This window comes from Physcomitrium patens, chromosome 21, assembly GCF_059467195.1.
Source record: "Physcomitrium patens ecotype Gransden chromosome 21, ASM5946719v1, whole genome shotgun sequence".
NCBI classification, from domain to species: Eukaryota; Viridiplantae; Streptophyta; class Bryopsida; order Funariales; family Funariaceae; genus Physcomitrium; species Physcomitrium patens.
Genome location: NC_143430.1, coordinates 990,413 through 1,005,361, shown reverse-complemented (window position 1 = coordinate 1,005,361; position 14,949 = coordinate 990,413). Strand labels below are relative to the sequence as shown.

The 14,949-nt window shown below is 42.6% G+C and overlaps 2 protein-coding genes across 2 annotated transcripts; one reads left to right on the top strand and one right to left on the bottom strand.

Moving 5' to 3' along the window:
- Positions 1-1,664: 1,664 nt before the first annotated feature.
- On the bottom strand, positions 1,665-5,031 carry LOC112273840 (COP9 signalosome complex subunit 5). Its single transcript, XM_024502834.3, has 6 exons — positions 4,346-5,031; positions 3,479-3,664; positions 3,045-3,326; positions 2,667-2,814; positions 2,299-2,384; positions 1,665-2,062 (listed from the first exon to the last, which is right to left on the bottom strand). Exons 1-6 carry the CDS (start codon positions 4,559-4,561, stop codon positions 1,862-1,864), a joined length of 1,119 nt encoding a protein of 372 aa, XP_024358602.1. The 5' UTR covers positions 4,562-5,031; the 3' UTR covers positions 1,665-1,861.
- Positions 5,032-5,215: 184 nt separating this feature from the next.
- On the top strand, positions 5,216-9,690 carry LOC112274192 (uncharacterized). The gene is made up of 13 exons (XM_024503438.3): positions 5,216-5,400; positions 5,723-5,777; positions 5,985-6,169; positions 6,285-6,377; positions 6,523-6,602; positions 6,857-6,970; positions 7,247-7,320; positions 7,542-7,618; positions 7,824-7,907; positions 8,142-8,234; positions 8,512-8,619; positions 8,753-8,827; positions 9,000-9,690. The coding sequence occupies exons 1-13, from the start codon at positions 5,341-5,343 to the stop codon at positions 9,627-9,629; spliced, it is 1,728 nt and encodes a 575-aa protein (XP_024359206.1). The 5' UTR covers positions 5,216-5,340; the 3' UTR covers positions 9,630-9,690.
- The last annotated feature ends 5,259 nt before the right edge of the window (positions 9,691-14,949 follow it).

The following is a 14,949-nucleotide window of genomic DNA, read 5'->3' as shown; positions in this document are numbered from 1 at the left end:
GAGTGCGGATTAAGCCACCGAGATTTGTCCAAAGCAGTTATATTTCGATGCGGTAGCCCCGCTCCCCCCCCCTCTCCCTCACCCCACCTTGTCTCCGCTCAGCGGCGGAGACCACGGTAGCCCCTTGCCATCCAGGTCTCGAAAATTGAGATCTTGTGCTTTCGAGATCTCTTAATTCAGGTGACTATATTCGAGGTACCGCTCGTATTGGCCCCTAAGGTAGTTACTCCCTTTTCACACCTGAAGCCGATCTGGACCATAGATTATTTTAACGATGTGTCGTCGTGTGACTCAAGAGATGTTAGAGTTATTATATATGTACGTATGATGTAATAATCATAATTGATAACATTATTTTTACAATATTTATTTTGATTTATATAATGTCTTACATGTATATGATGTTTATGACTCTCATGGGGTTCTTTTCTAGGAAAACCAAAAAAAAGGGAATATGGGTTTATGATCTGTATTTTGACTCCTCACACAAATTATGTATTAAAAATAGTAAATTTAAAATGGTCTAATATCAGTCACTTTAATAACTCTCCTTTGTATCATTGTTCTTGGTTGCATCTAGAACACGTAGATCTTCAGTGGCTAAAAGATGAACATTGTTTAGGAGCAAAATAAATAAATAAATAAATAATCATGAATCACAACTTCGAAAGAACCATAGGACCAACTTGTACGTACTTGAAGTGCATTTTGACGCCTTGCACACATGAGATAAACAAATAGTAATAAATTTAAAATGGTATGATATTAGTTGCCTAAATAACTCACTTTATAATCATTGTTCTTGGGTGTTAGTTTGTATCTGGAGTATTTAGACATTTAGTGGCTAAACTACGCACATTTTTCAAAAGCAAAAGAATTAATAAACGCATAAATTACGAACCCCAACCACAATAGAAACCGTAGGAAAAAACTTGTATGTACTAGAGTGTATTTTAACCCCTCACACAAATGAATTAAAATAGGAGAGTAAATTGAAAATGTTCTACTGTTGAATGCATTGATAAATCTATTCTGTAACATTGTCTTTGGTGATGTTTTGCACCTAAAATCATTCAGACCCTTAGTTTCTACATGACGTAAATTGCTTAAGAGCAAAAGAATTTACAAATAAATAAATTATGCATCACATCTACAAATGAACCATAGGACAACTTACATATGCTTGAAATGTATTTTGACATTTCCAATGTAATATTGTAAGATTCCAAATCCACTTGTGTACAATTTCAGTCTGTTACTGTTGCTTCTAAGGCCATGCAATTCCATCGAAACTGATATACCAATTCATATGAAAAACAAGCAAGATGGCTTTGAATCGACAAGGAACGAGGGCTCCAGCTTAGAGCCAATAGGTTTGTTTTCCTAGCTAAAAAAATAGGAGGTTGCCTAGACAGAAGCATGATCAACAGGGGTTATGTAGTCAAGTGTTAAAGTGGTTATGCTTTGGAAAGCACCGAAGAGACAAAAATAAAAATAAAAATAAAAATAAAAAATGTACGGTTTTAGTTAAGTCATCGAACTTGACCATTGTCGAAAATATCTACAGCAACTTAAATCGAAATGAAGAGATTCTGAAATCAAAGTGTACACGTCATGATACCAGCAACATCAGGTCTCCAATTTCCTGCCAAGGACTAGTAGAGTTCGACTGTAAAGTAATGGTTAGCGTTCCACGTTCAAGACAGATACATCATAATGCCTCTTTCTTCGTAATGCCAAAGTCAACATCAATGGTGCGGAGACATCATTTATGTGGCAATTCTTCATTGCCATGGCTAAAGTTCAGACGAAGCCTGTCCTGAGATGGAATAACAACCCTAATACACACTCGTTCACAGAACTATGCCTCCACCATAGGTTCTGGTCCAGAGGAATCTGTGGCTACAATAGATGTTTCAGCTGACATTGCCACAGGCGCGTTGCTACTTGACATCACTGAGTTGAACAAAGTATCCTTAATGACCTGTGACATTAGCCCATGCAGCTGCTCCACGGTTATCTTGGAACTGTCGCGAGAGATTTTTGCAAGCTGGGACTCTTCCTGCAAGAGCGAGTCAAACAATTATTTTAAATAACAAATAAACATGAAGTACGGGAACAATGAATTACCAAGAATTCCTCAATGTAAACTAGAATAACCAGACAGCAAGACCTCAGATCTCGGCCCAAATAAATCAGAAGTACTGGCAGAAATGACCAGCTCTCCTACAGGTGCTCAAAGAATATCAACAATCTGATCAATACATTGAGTAATTGAGCTTAAATAAAAACCCATACCTCCTTCTTCTTTTGTACTGGCATGAAGAATCCTCCCATGCGCCCAGAATGAGCTAGCTGGCTCTCTGCTTGCTCCAGCTTCTCCGCTGAGAAACACCGCATTGTTAGATTTAAGATCCAATTCAAGGTGTTGAAATTAGTACTCTTCATTGACAACCTTTTAGTCAAATACGAACCATCACCATCCACATATCAAACCAGTTTTAGCACCAACCTGCTCAATAAGCAATGCATCGTCTGAATTTGATGACAAAATTAATAACACAGAAAACAACTAACCTTCGTAATCCACAACCAGAAAATCGACAATCAAAAACTTTTCCGACATTGAGGACCCTGGCAAAACAGATACTTCAACAGTGGCTTACCAAGATCAGCCACTTGCCCTGCGACATAGTCCCGATTGCCAAGCAAAGGTGATGATGAAAGAGTGTTGACCCAGTATTTGTTCCAGAGGAGATCCAGCAGGTGCGAATCCAATGATGACTTGAAATAGGTTATATCAAGAGAATAATACTGCAATCGCATACAGTAAGCACAAATAAGCTTCTTCTCCAATAGCAAATTGAAATTACAATCACAGAGCATTACAAGTGGAAGTTCAAGAAATTTCAATATGAAGTCGAGAGCGTCAAACTACTGCCAGGCACATAAGATGGAAAAACATACTAGTGCTGGAAAGGTATTAAAATTTGGCAAATGCCTTGTCAGCCTATGGAGAATGACGTGATAATGTGGACTATGACCTGTTTATAATGGACACCAAAGTCCTCAATTTTATTTAAAGGAATTGTTTGATACTCAGATGGGGGCTCATCTGGCGGCTTGTAACCCTGAGGATAGGTGCGGAATGCTCCAATCTCAACTTTTCCAGCGGACACAGTGCGCGTTGGGTCAATAACCACGGCTAAGAAGGGTTCCTGGTAAGTCTGATTCAGCATCTGAGTGGACACATCAATACCCGAAAGCCAACAACCGTAGCCAGGATGCGAGTGATACCAGCCTACCACATTTTCTAGTCTCCCCACCTGCGTGAATATCCAATGTTAATATAGTCTCATCACGATTGGAGCAGAATGGGTTACATCCATTGTCCTCCAACAACATTCAAGCTAAGTGAGTAAAGTTGATCGAATTGCAACAAGGTAGAAAGGTGATGTGTACGACAGACAAAACCTACCTGCTTATTCGTTTGAGAGTACTGGACCATGTACTCATACGCATCCGCTTGAGCATTCACCCGAGTCTCTGTGCCCTCTACTGGCAAAGCAAACGCATCCATGATTATAATGGTATCCCCGTCCGTCTTTCCCTGCATCAAGCCCATGACTTCAATCGTGCCACCAGATCGTGCATGAACCACCATCTGCGCAAGAGGAAGAGACAATAAGTAGGCGTTGAGATCACATTTTCTACATAAATATTAGCGACAGAACAATGACGTAAGCAAGTTCCATCTTACAAATCTTTCGTTTTTTAGCTAGATAGCAATACCGACAGACGCCTGTCCATAGAGCTAGCAGTATAGCAGCTTGCAGTCGTAATCGTACACTCACAAATTTGACATGAATTGCGAGCCATAGTAACTTATCGATTCAATAATGATGTGGTCTAAGTTGAACCTAACTCAAGAATAACTAGTCCACAATTTTAACAAGCACAGTACCTCAGCTACAGCCTGTAGAACAAAAAGGTGTAAATGCCACTGGGAGCACTAAGCCTCAGTTATAAATTTCTTGGAACGATAGATCACCAAATTGGATTGCTTCAAGTTGATACTAAAATAAGCTTCATAAAATTGAGTCTTAAGCCGGAGTTCTTGGTTTTCTTGAACAAAACATGCAAGATATTCCAAAACTCTGGATTGAGAAACTCGAGTGTGACACTAGCCAAGGCATTTATCCCAGTTACGAACGCGACATCAGATTAGAGCTGAAACGAATCTCTACAGAGAAACACCTAGCGAATTCCACGTGAGGAGCAACATATTAGGGTTAGACCGGGAGCAACAGATGTTTACAGGGGGGAAAATTGGAGTCTGGCAAACCTTGAGCAGTGCGAGGGCAGATATCTTGACATTTTTGAAGTAGTGGGGATCGCGAGTCCAAGGCTTCTGCTGCTGAATGCTGCTCTGAGCCGCTTCGTCGTACTCAAAGATGGCATCGGAATCTGAAGTAGCTGCGGGCGAATCCGTGGCAACGATATTATTCTCTATCTCCCATGTCTGGCGCGCTATCATCGCAGAGGACGTCGATGCCTCCATCTCTTCCCGCGCTCTTGCCCTTTCCCACTCCGTTCTTTCCCAATCACTTACACGCCTGCTCTCTTCACTGCCACTATCACTGGCCCTACGGATAAACACACAACCTCTTCATCTTCATCGCACACTCTCGACACGCATGGATATTTCAACCAAATCCCCTCCTTCACAATCTACACAGTCTCTATCTCTAACCACCTCCACTCCCACCTCCTGCTTCCTCTTCTTCTTTGTCCTTCTGTAATTGCAACCTGTTACCGATGAGTTTGCGCCCGCAATAAACACCTTCAGCAGCCTGTCAGATTGTCACTCTTTCGCCCTACAAACCACCGCAGTTCTACAAGGAAAAAAAATCAAAAGCTGTCCACGAGCAGGGCTGAAAGGTGCAGGACTTTGAACGCTCCTGCAAAACTACAGAAGCCCTAATTGCTTGCATTTGAGACAACGTTTGCGAACGAACGATTCTCGGTCCAGCAAAACACAATTCGGACACCGTATCTATAGTGTATAAAATACAGTGGACAAATTGTATCAGAAACGTACACAGTTCGTAGAGGAAATGAATGTGGAAAATATGGATGGTGATATCTTCATCCGTTCAATATACATCCAGCTCAGCCCTAAAGGGAGCGAGAGAGGGAAGAATGGGATGCGAGTGGTGTTGTCGCGGATCTCACAACTTGCTGGATAGCTAAAACCCTAAACCCTGGCCTGGGATGCTGCCCTGTCTGGAGCATCGCGATTGACGCTCAGCGCATTTTGGATTCAGGTAGCTCGCAACCATGGGGGACGTTCAGCATGAGGAACCTGTGACGGAGCTCGAGAAAAAAATCGGCGAAGAGGTAAGTTGTTCCTAATTGAGGGGTACAGAGAATTGCGTGTTTGCGCTTGATACTGGCGTGGAGAAGTGCTGTTATTGGTAGAGAATGATTGCGGGAAGGGTGAGAGAATACTGGTGCTGAGAGGAGCTTGTGAGTGCTAAGGCTGAAAGTTCAATTCCTCGGAAAATTGTGTATTCTTATTGTCGTGTCGTTCTCCCGTTTAGATTGGGATCATTGCACTCTCAGCTCATTTTCCATGACGGTGTCGCGTTTTTAGGGGGATTACTTAATGGGGTGCTGTCTTTGTTGGTATCTATTGATCGAGGAGAGTGATTGTGACTAGGTCGACGGAGATGATTTCCTGGAAGACGATAGCGGTGATGAAGATGAAGGCAATGGTTGGTGCTCCTTCCGTGTACTTTTGTATACCTTGCCAGTACTCATGGAAAAGTGCCTCTCGATTGTTGGGAACGAAACAGTGATCAAAGCTTTAGAGCTGCTTTGTGTTGTGCTTTGGCGTTGACATATTATGTTCAGAATTCGCTTCTGTTAGCATGGCTCTGATGGTCTCAACAAAATTTTTGAGATTTTGACACCTAATGCAGATCTTGGTCCATCGACATCCTGGTCCATCGAGATGATGGAGGAGACCGAGATTGCGATGTTAAAGGAGCATTCCGGCATGGGAATTGCCAACTCAGTTTCAACTTCGGTTAGGGACAGTATGCGGCGACAAGCCGAAGGCAAAATACATGTGAAGGGGAAAGAAGACAGAGCCACCGTGGAACAGGTGAGTTGATTTCCTTTTCTAGGATTTGTAGATTCTAGTCGTGAAGGTGTTACGCTGTGGACTTTTCATTGAACCTATTGTTGAATTCTCTTTTGCATGCTTTTCATGCTGACAGGCCCTTGATCCTAGGACGCGAATGGTCTTATTTAAGATGCTGAATCGTGGAGTGTTCAAGGAGCTTAATGGATGCATTTCGACTGGAAAAGAGGTATAAGTGATACCTTTGTGTATGTGTTGAGTCGAGCTCTGTGGTCGCCGTTTTGCCTTTGGTTGAGGAATTGAATAGTTTTGTGGTTAATCATGCGGGTTTGAATGATGCGGACTTCCAATATTTGTATGTGTTTATCTCTCAGGCCAATGTTTATCATGCAACCACCTCCTCAGGAGAGGAACTAGCTGTGAAAGTCTACAAAACCTCTATCCTTGTTTTTAAGTAAGCTTTCTTTGCTAAATTTTCCGTCTTTATTTTCCAATTTTCAGTATTTCCCGCTGTTCTTATCATTTAGCCAATGCTGGTGTTGAAGGCTTAGGATTTTAGGTTTCTCTAGATTTTCATTTAAAGTAATGAATTTTTTTGCCATTCTGTTTTCGTAGATGTTTTTTTTCTTCTGTTTGGGTGGTCTGCCACAAAGGATGAAAGCAGCGTCACCCTTTTTTCTCACGGCATTTGTTACTGGGCCTGAATAGGGATCGAGAGAGATATGTGCAAGGAGATTTTAGATTTCGACATGGGTATAGCAAACACAATCCCCGAAAGATGGTCAAGACCTGGGCTGAGAAGGAGATGCGTAATTTAAATAGGTACTTTGATCGATCTTTTATGTATTCCCTGGTTTTGCCTACTCAAGAGTTGCAACTTTGTACTGTCAATTCGGGATTATAATATAATGTTTTACTTCGGTATGATTTATGTGATGCGCATTATATAGATAATCGAGGTTATGATTCTATAATGTTAATCTTCAGTTACAAATCTGGTTGGAGCTAAAACTGCTTATTTATTACTTTTCAAGTTTTAATAAATCCATCTCTATGCCTAACTTTGGTTTATTCTGACCGGATGAAACAACTACGCAGATTAAATACTGCTGGAATTTTGAGCCCAACTCCCGTTCTTCTTCGGTTACACGTGCTTGTTATGACCTTTATTGGTATCCTTGCTTTTCCTTCCAACGTCCGTATCTAGTTTCACTTCTGTACTCATGACTTGTGGCTCTCAAATTCGAATGATGTTAGTAATCCAATTGTGTTTGTTGATGAGAAAAGTAAATGTACGATTTTTTTTTTTTTTTTTTTGGTGTTTTAATACTTATAAAGCAACACAAGGCGGCGAAGGATTGGAAGTTGACAGTTGATTGTGCAATGCTTACAGGAAAAGAGGGTTGGGCTGCTCCACGTCTGAAGGACGCTGTCCTGTCTGAATCTAAAATGAGGGAATGTTATTTTGAAGTACGGAATCCATTTTCTCCAGTTCTCGAGCGCTAACGTCCTGGCTCCCATTCTTTCTGGACTTGAATGCCTGCTAACAAGCTTATGTTTTTTTTGCAGCTCTCGTGCCTTTCACTGCTTATTTTTCAATGAAGCTGTTGAATTTTTGAGAGCTTTAAACATGTTTTTGACCTACCCTATATACTAATTACACGTGTATGTGCAGATGGTATTGACGATGCGTAAAATGTATCAAGTATGTAAGCTCGTACATGGAGACTTGAGTGAATACAACATACTTTATCATGAGGTACTACTCGGTGCTTCTTATTATGTACTCGGTACGGACTGGAGATGGCCTTAATTTTATTATAGTATTTCCAGCATAACACTCCTTACATTTGAGGAGGCTCTATGTGTTGCGCTTGTGCACTTATTATAATTAAGTCAACTTTATCATGTCTGCTTGTTGAATTGTTGTTAATTTGATTATATGCATGCACGTTCCGCTCTATGGGGCCCTGATCATTGAGCACTGTTGCAGGGTCATCTATACATCATTGATGTCTCACAATCTGTTGAATTGGACCATCCCCGTGCTTTGGATTTTCTAAGGGAAGACTGCTTACACGTATCGGTATGTCTCCTCTCTATCTTAAGCGATGACATGCACTGAGTTGTTCGCATTTGGAATGCTAGCTAGGAATGGACCTCATGCTACAGCTTTAGAAATACTTACCGATGATATGGAGATTCTTTGTTGGATGATTTTCGTGATTGACTTGTCTGGGATGTGATGTTTGGAGATATACGGCTGTTTTCTTTATGTGGTTTAGGAAACTCAATGAAAGACGATGTGTTTCAAAATTATGTAGTGATCCAGTACTGACAAGGATATATTTCGGATTATATAGGACTTTTTCAAGAAAAACGGTGTCGGAGTGATGAGTACTAGGGAGCTATTTGACTTTTGTGTGGATCCAACTCTTGCTGAAGACCAAATTGATGATTATCTTGCGAAGGTGCAGCTTCTACACTCTTAATTTGGTTTTCCTCAAATCTTTACTCCTAGTCTAGTTCGCTTCGGTGATTTCCAAGTTTCTTGGTATGGTATTTGTTTCGTGTTGCGTGGCTGAACTTCTAGCTTATATGCAGATCCAAGAGAAAATTGAGAACAGGTCATCAGAACAGACAGCTGAGGAGCAGGTTGCCGAGGCCGTCTTTATTCAGGTTCGTCTTTTGTTACAATTACTAATCAGCTTCGCACTAACTAAGACCTGAATTTCATGATTTACTTCTGTTTCTGCTCTGTTCAGTAAGCCTCAAGTACGTGCAAAACGTCTTCATTCCAGGGTATTCGGAGATCTAGCTAACAAAATTTCTATTTGTCTTATTCGTACAGTCGTTCATTCCGAAATCTCTGGACCAAGTCGAAGACTACGAAAGAGACCAGGAGCGAATGAAAAGCGGCCAGGACACTGAGGGGATCTACTACCAAACCATTACTGGTCTGAAAGAGGACCTTTCAGGAGTTCGGTTATCATCAGATAACGTGGCCCGTGCTGAAGATGTCAAAAAGGTGTCTGCAAGTGAAGTTGTCAGCGACGACGGAGGTGACGGTGAACTCAGTAAAGATGCTGAAAAAACTGCTAAACCTCATGGTGCTCAACATCTTGATACCAGTCGATCCCACAGCGGTGTCGAAGCTGCTGAAGCAGGTGTTAAGGATATTGCAAGATCGGCTGAGAATCAGGCAGAGGTTGCCATCGACCTGACAATAGGTGAAGTCCAGAATGATGAGGAGGACGATGATGAAGCTACAGAAAATACCGATGATGAAGGTGATAGTGATGATGAAGATGCGGCGGATGGTACTGCTCCCAGAGACCCAAAGAAAGAGGCTGCACGTTTAGCTAGGAAAGAACACAAAAAGAAAGTTAAGGCTGAGAAACGTGAGGCACGAAAAACCAAACTTCCAAAAGCATTGAAAAAGAAGAAAAAGAAATTGGCTAAAGCTAAATGTACGAGGTAGACTATTGTAATTCATTTTAATGCAATTTTTAAGGATAACTATCAGGCATATTCTTTATTTCTTTTATGTGTTTCTGTCGATTTCTTTCTCCCATGCTTGATGAAGAATAGGTGTCTCAAATCTAGTGTTGGATTTCATATATATTGACTCTTCCGAAATTTTCATCTCTTTTTTGTATAAACACACAATTTCTTTAATAAAATAAACAAAAAAAATAACAATTTTCATTGCGAAAGTCCTTGGAATGTTATCTGTAAACGTAATTTTTTTTAAAATCATATTTGAATTAAACATAAGAAATTTTAGATGTCAGGGCATTTAATCAAATTACAGGGATATTGGAGAGAGTGTCTTTGAATGAAAATAGTTAACTCCTACCAAGGAAGATGATTTGTTAGTGAAACGACCATAAAACTAGTATCTCAATTTGGCAAGATTGCTTACAATCATGAGCATGATTCTATGCAACTTCATATAAAAAATTCAAACAATCAATCCAATGTAAGCGGAATTCTAGCACAGCACAATGACATTTGAGTGTTATTCTTGAGAATTTAATGATTTTCATATAAAAGAATGGTATTTTTGGTATGATCATTTCCAAACCCAATCCTACATTTTCCTTCTAACTACAGGAAATTGCGCCAAATGAAAAGTACTACTGTTTGTGACTTTGGTGACGCCAGTGGCACTTGTTTTGGGAAAAGAAGCATTCTCTCTGTCTACGTATCAGAGTAAAATTTCGTATACTCATGACATGTAATAAAATTGGTTGAATTTGGTTGAAATCCTATATTAGCAAATCCTGAACTTCTTTTTGTTAACAAATCCTGATTCAAATTCTTTGACTTGAACAGGATCATCCACAAAGATATGGAGTTCATTAACGCAATCCTTCATCGTCACATTTTTAGCTAAAAATCGAGGACACTTGAAATGGGTGTAATTCGATAAGCACCATTGCTGCACTTACCGCGGAAATTGAAGGCTTTTCGACCAGAAATACATGATCTGCAGGCGAGGGCCATCAGGTTGCACACAGAAGGTTGTTCTCATAACATCAAACGTGCAACTGAGCCACGGTACTGTGGTTTGGGTTTGGCTGAATGCGTATTCGACCAACTTCGATCGATGGGCCAGAATTTGAACACCACCATGAAAGCCCAGGGACTCAGCGTTCATCGCATACAAGCCACCTCATTATCAACCAGTGGAGTCTTCAAACGTGAGAGAACAGGTTCAATGCACAATGCAAAATCCCAGGTACCGACAGCATGTCGGTGGAAGTTCAGATGACACCGAATTCACGTGTTCTGAATCAAATCTATGTACAAAGGTGGTTGAAGTAGGGCCATCAACAATCAGGGTCTTCATAAAACAACGTAGTAAAGTTGTTGGTACAAGAAAAGATGAGGCGCTCAATGACCGCACATGGGTTTACTATACAGAGTGTGCGACATTGACGATCATCATAAAATCCTCCTAGTGGACGAGAATCAACTAAACTACAAAGAATGAACTGGTTGGAGTTTAAAACTAGCGAACGCTCCGAATCCTCTCCACATGGGTTTGCAAAGTTCGCGCTTGGGCTTGTTCGAAATCCACCATCTCGCTCACCAGCTTTCTCCATCGCTCACATTCGTCCCTGAAAGTCCTGGCGTCTTCCTCGTACTTCTTCATCGTCGCATGTTGAGAGGCCATTTCTTGCCGTGCATTTTCAGCTGCTTCTTGCAGCCTTAGGCTCTCCGTTTCGCTTCTTTCAAGCAAGACACGAGCTGTTCGGAGCTCGGACCGCACAAGCTCGGCAGCTGCCTCAGCGCTCTCGCGGGCAGAGTTGATCTGGGGAAGCTCTGAGGAAAGGGCAGTGTTGGCTCGTCGTAACTCATCTCGGTCCCGTTCTAGGGCATCCGCCCTAGTGTTCTCCCTCTCAAGCTGCTTCGCAAGCCGCTCCACTGTCTCATGAAGAGTTCGCGCAGATTCCTTCATTGCCACCAGCTCTCCTGAAACCCTTTCCAGCTTGATTTGGGAATCCGCCAGTAGATTCTGCAACCCGCCTTTGTCTTTGTCGAAATTCTCTCGCGTTCGTTCTAAGTTTCGAAGCTCCACTTCTATCTTATGCGCTTTCATTTTGAGCTCGCTGCATTCAAGAGTCGCAGCTTTCTTCTCCTTCCTCGTTTCATCGAGCAAACGACCGAGCTCAGCATTCTTTGACTCGGCATGTCCAAGCAGCTGCAGCGTCTTGCTATGCTCTCTGTCTCGATCTGCCAACCTCGCCTCCAGAGATGAGATTTTCAGCATCAGTTCAGATCTCTCTCTCGCCCTGTCAATCTTCTCGGTCTCCACTACCTTGGACTCTGACCTCAGGCTTGCGTTCTCCGCAGTCAACCGTTCTAGTTTCTCATTCAACACCGACACTTGCTGGCGGTGCACGTCAAGGTTATGCTCGAGCACCGCATTCCGTTCTCGTGTGTCCGTCTCTCCGACACTCTTGGCTCGAATTTCACCGCTCAATGCAGCCACTGTCTGTTGCAAGGTTGCAACCTCTCGCCGATGCAAATCCAGCTCATTCAACAGTTCTGCGCCATCTAACCTGGATTTCGACACCAGTTGACTTACCTGCTCCTTGACTTTCAGAAAGTCCTGATCTGATCTGGCTTTGGTCACAAGCTCGTTCACCTGTTCCTTGACTGTCCGCAAATCTTTCTCTAGAGGGGGAGTCTCTGTCAACTCCACGATTGTCCGAACTGGTGGAGCTTCGACACCAGGGTCAGCATTGCGCTCCTCCTTACCGGTCGAATCGACATTGTAATCTAGGGTTCCTGCAGCTGGTCGCCGGGGTTTCTTAGCACTGCGCCACCCTTCGATGGGTCCCGTTCTTGGCTCCTCCATTGGAAAAGAAAATCTCCGATCGTTTCTTCTCAACGGTTCCCGCACCAGGGACTCCTGGAACTCGGTGGCTTCAGCGAAGTTGCGGAGCACATATGCATCATCAAATGTCACGCCGGAGCCACCATACCCACCGAAAAGGTAGAGAGTGGCGTTGCCTTCAGCAATCAGGCTGTGAGCTGCTCGACCACCAGGTCTCCTCGACTGCGCTTCCGCTGCTCCATCTTCAGAACGTTTACGGCCTCGAGTCATCACAACCGGTTCTTGAGTAAAAAAGTGCCATGTCAACCGGATTTGACTGCCGTGGCCCGAAGTTACCTTAAGTGCACACATGTCCCCCAGTCGTTCAGTTCCATTCCGACCACCATGAAACACGATTAAACTCTCCCCGACCAGAGCAGCGGCGTGGTTGGAGCGCTGCACAGGAGGAGTTCCTTTAACTCGAGGACCTACCCAAGTGTTGGTAGCACTATTGTAGACACTAAGATTGTGAGCAGATCCGATGATGCCATGCTCGCCTTTACCTCCGTAAAGAATCACGTTTGCCCCTACGCAGGTCATGGTATGGTAGCCTCGAGCAGCAGGAGAAGGACCCCCTGGATTCAAAACTTTCCATTCCAACGTGTCAGTGTGCAGCACAACGAGGTCGTTGAGCCACTTAGACTCCTCGCCGCCATAGCCACCATACACCATGATTGTGTTCGGTTGCAAAGGATGCACAACAGCCGCGTGAGTGCCGAGCAATTTGCCAGCCGCGGGTCCTTTTGTGGACGGGCTCGTCCACTCAAGCGTATTCGTGTTGAGCACATGCACGTCGCCATACATGACGTCTTTGTCACTCCCGCCGATGACCCAAATCTCCTCGTTGCCGACGAAAGTCGCGGTATGATAAGCTCGCGGGCTGAAAGCACAACGTTCCTGCAGCTGCTCCCATTTCTCCGTCTCAGTGTCGAGCACCCACGCGTCATTGAAAAATACATTCCCAAATCGACCACCCAGCACAAAGATCCTCTTCCCGACGAGAGTGGCGGTGTGCCCTGCTCTGCCCTTGAGATTTCGGTGCCTGGGCAAACGCTGCCACTTGAATTCCACCATCAGCGACAAAATTTACCAGCCACACTCACGTCACCTCTCACAAACTCACTTCTCATTGCAGAGGCACAGATCAACCGCAGTCTGAGCCCGCCCGCCCACCCACCTCCCGATCGCAACTACGAATGAGCAGCCCACCTCTGCAGATCACCTCAGCTCCCACTAAACTGCAAATCGCTGCATTGCATCACGCCAACTCCGAAACACTCCGCAAGCAGCGGACCTCGACTTATTTTCTAGATTCGGGCAAACCTCGACAGACCTGGAACTCAAAATCGGAATACCCAACTCCGGAACCCAGAAATCTCCACAACCCCAACAGTAGCAGGATACGGAGCAATTTCAGAGATGAGGCGATGGACACTGTGCGAGAGAGAGGGAGAGAGAAGAAAGCTAACAAGTTAAGGGAAAAGTGGAGGTGGAGATGCATGGAATGAAGGTGTTGGAGCGGAGTTGGCTTCCAGCTGAATCTTCCCCCTTTTTTTCCTTTAGCAAGGTCCTTGTTCCTGTGTCTCTGTCTCTATCTGGCTGGCACGCGCTCGGGTTCCGCAGCTCCCACGCCGCCTCATCGCGTCTCCCCCCGCAGAGAAACTTCGTTGTAATCCGGAAAGTTTTAGTTTTGGGGTGTTAGCGCCCACATCATCGAAGAAAATCATTTGCCCAATGGTGAGTTTTGGACAGCGAGAGGTATATTAGGGCCAAGGATGGATGGATGGATGGATGGCTCCGGTGAGAAGATTCAGCACTACCGTCTTCATCACTCTCAGCATTCAGTACAATTTTGACATATGTACATGTGTATGTGTATATATATATATATATATATAGAGAGAGAGAGAGAGAGAGAGAGAGAGAGATTATTTGGAGGTGTTTTCAAAGAAAAGTAAGAGCTCGTTTTTTACTTCTTCTTCTTCTGCATATATAATGACACAAAATCAGTGTGTTTATTTTATTAAAAATAAAGTGAAATTTATAACTAATTTTGATTCAAAATGAGAATATACATATAAAAAAATTTCACTACTTTAGAGTATCTGGATTGGATTTATGAAAAGAAAAGAAAGTGATTTTTTAAATATAAAATTAAATATGTTTCAAAATTAGATTAATAATTTATTTTTTATAACTATTTATTATTACTATTATTATTTATATAGCTAAAATATAAATAATATTAGATTGTAGATAATATTCATTATCTTTTATTTAAGTCAAGTAGTTTATAATAAGTTAGACAAGGAATTAGAACAATTGTTTGATTTTAAATTATATAAAAATATATTTAATTATAATCCATGTAATTTATATATCAAAGATATGAATCTCAAGAAAAGAAAATCCT

Excerpts from the sequence above, each read along its gene's own strand:
- LOC112274192 (XM_024503438.3), top strand. The coding sequence starts at position 5,341 with ATGGGGGACGTTCAGCATGAGGAACCTGTGACGGAGCTCGAGAAAAAA. Across the intron at positions 6,170-6,284 it reads ACAGAGCCACCGTGGAACAG|GCCCTTGATCCTAGGACGCG; the intron begins GTGAGTTGATTT and ends TCATGCTGACAG. Across the intron at positions 8,620-8,752 it reads TTGATGATTATCTTGCGAAG|ATCCAAGAGAAAATTGAGAA; the intron begins GTGCAGCTTCTA and ends GCTTATATGCAG.
- LOC112273840 (XM_024502834.3), bottom strand. The coding sequence starts at position 4,561 with ATGGAGGCATCGACGTCCTCTGCGATGATAGCGCGCCAGACATGGGAG. Across the intron at positions 3,665-4,345 it reads CTGCCCTCGCACTGCTCAAG|ATGGTGGTTCATGCACGATC; the intron begins GTTTGCCAGACT and ends CCTCTTGCGCAG. Across the intron at positions 2,815-3,044 it reads TTGGTGTCCATTATAAACAG|TATTATTCTCTTGATATAAC; the intron begins GTCATAGTCCAC and ends ATGCGATTGCAG.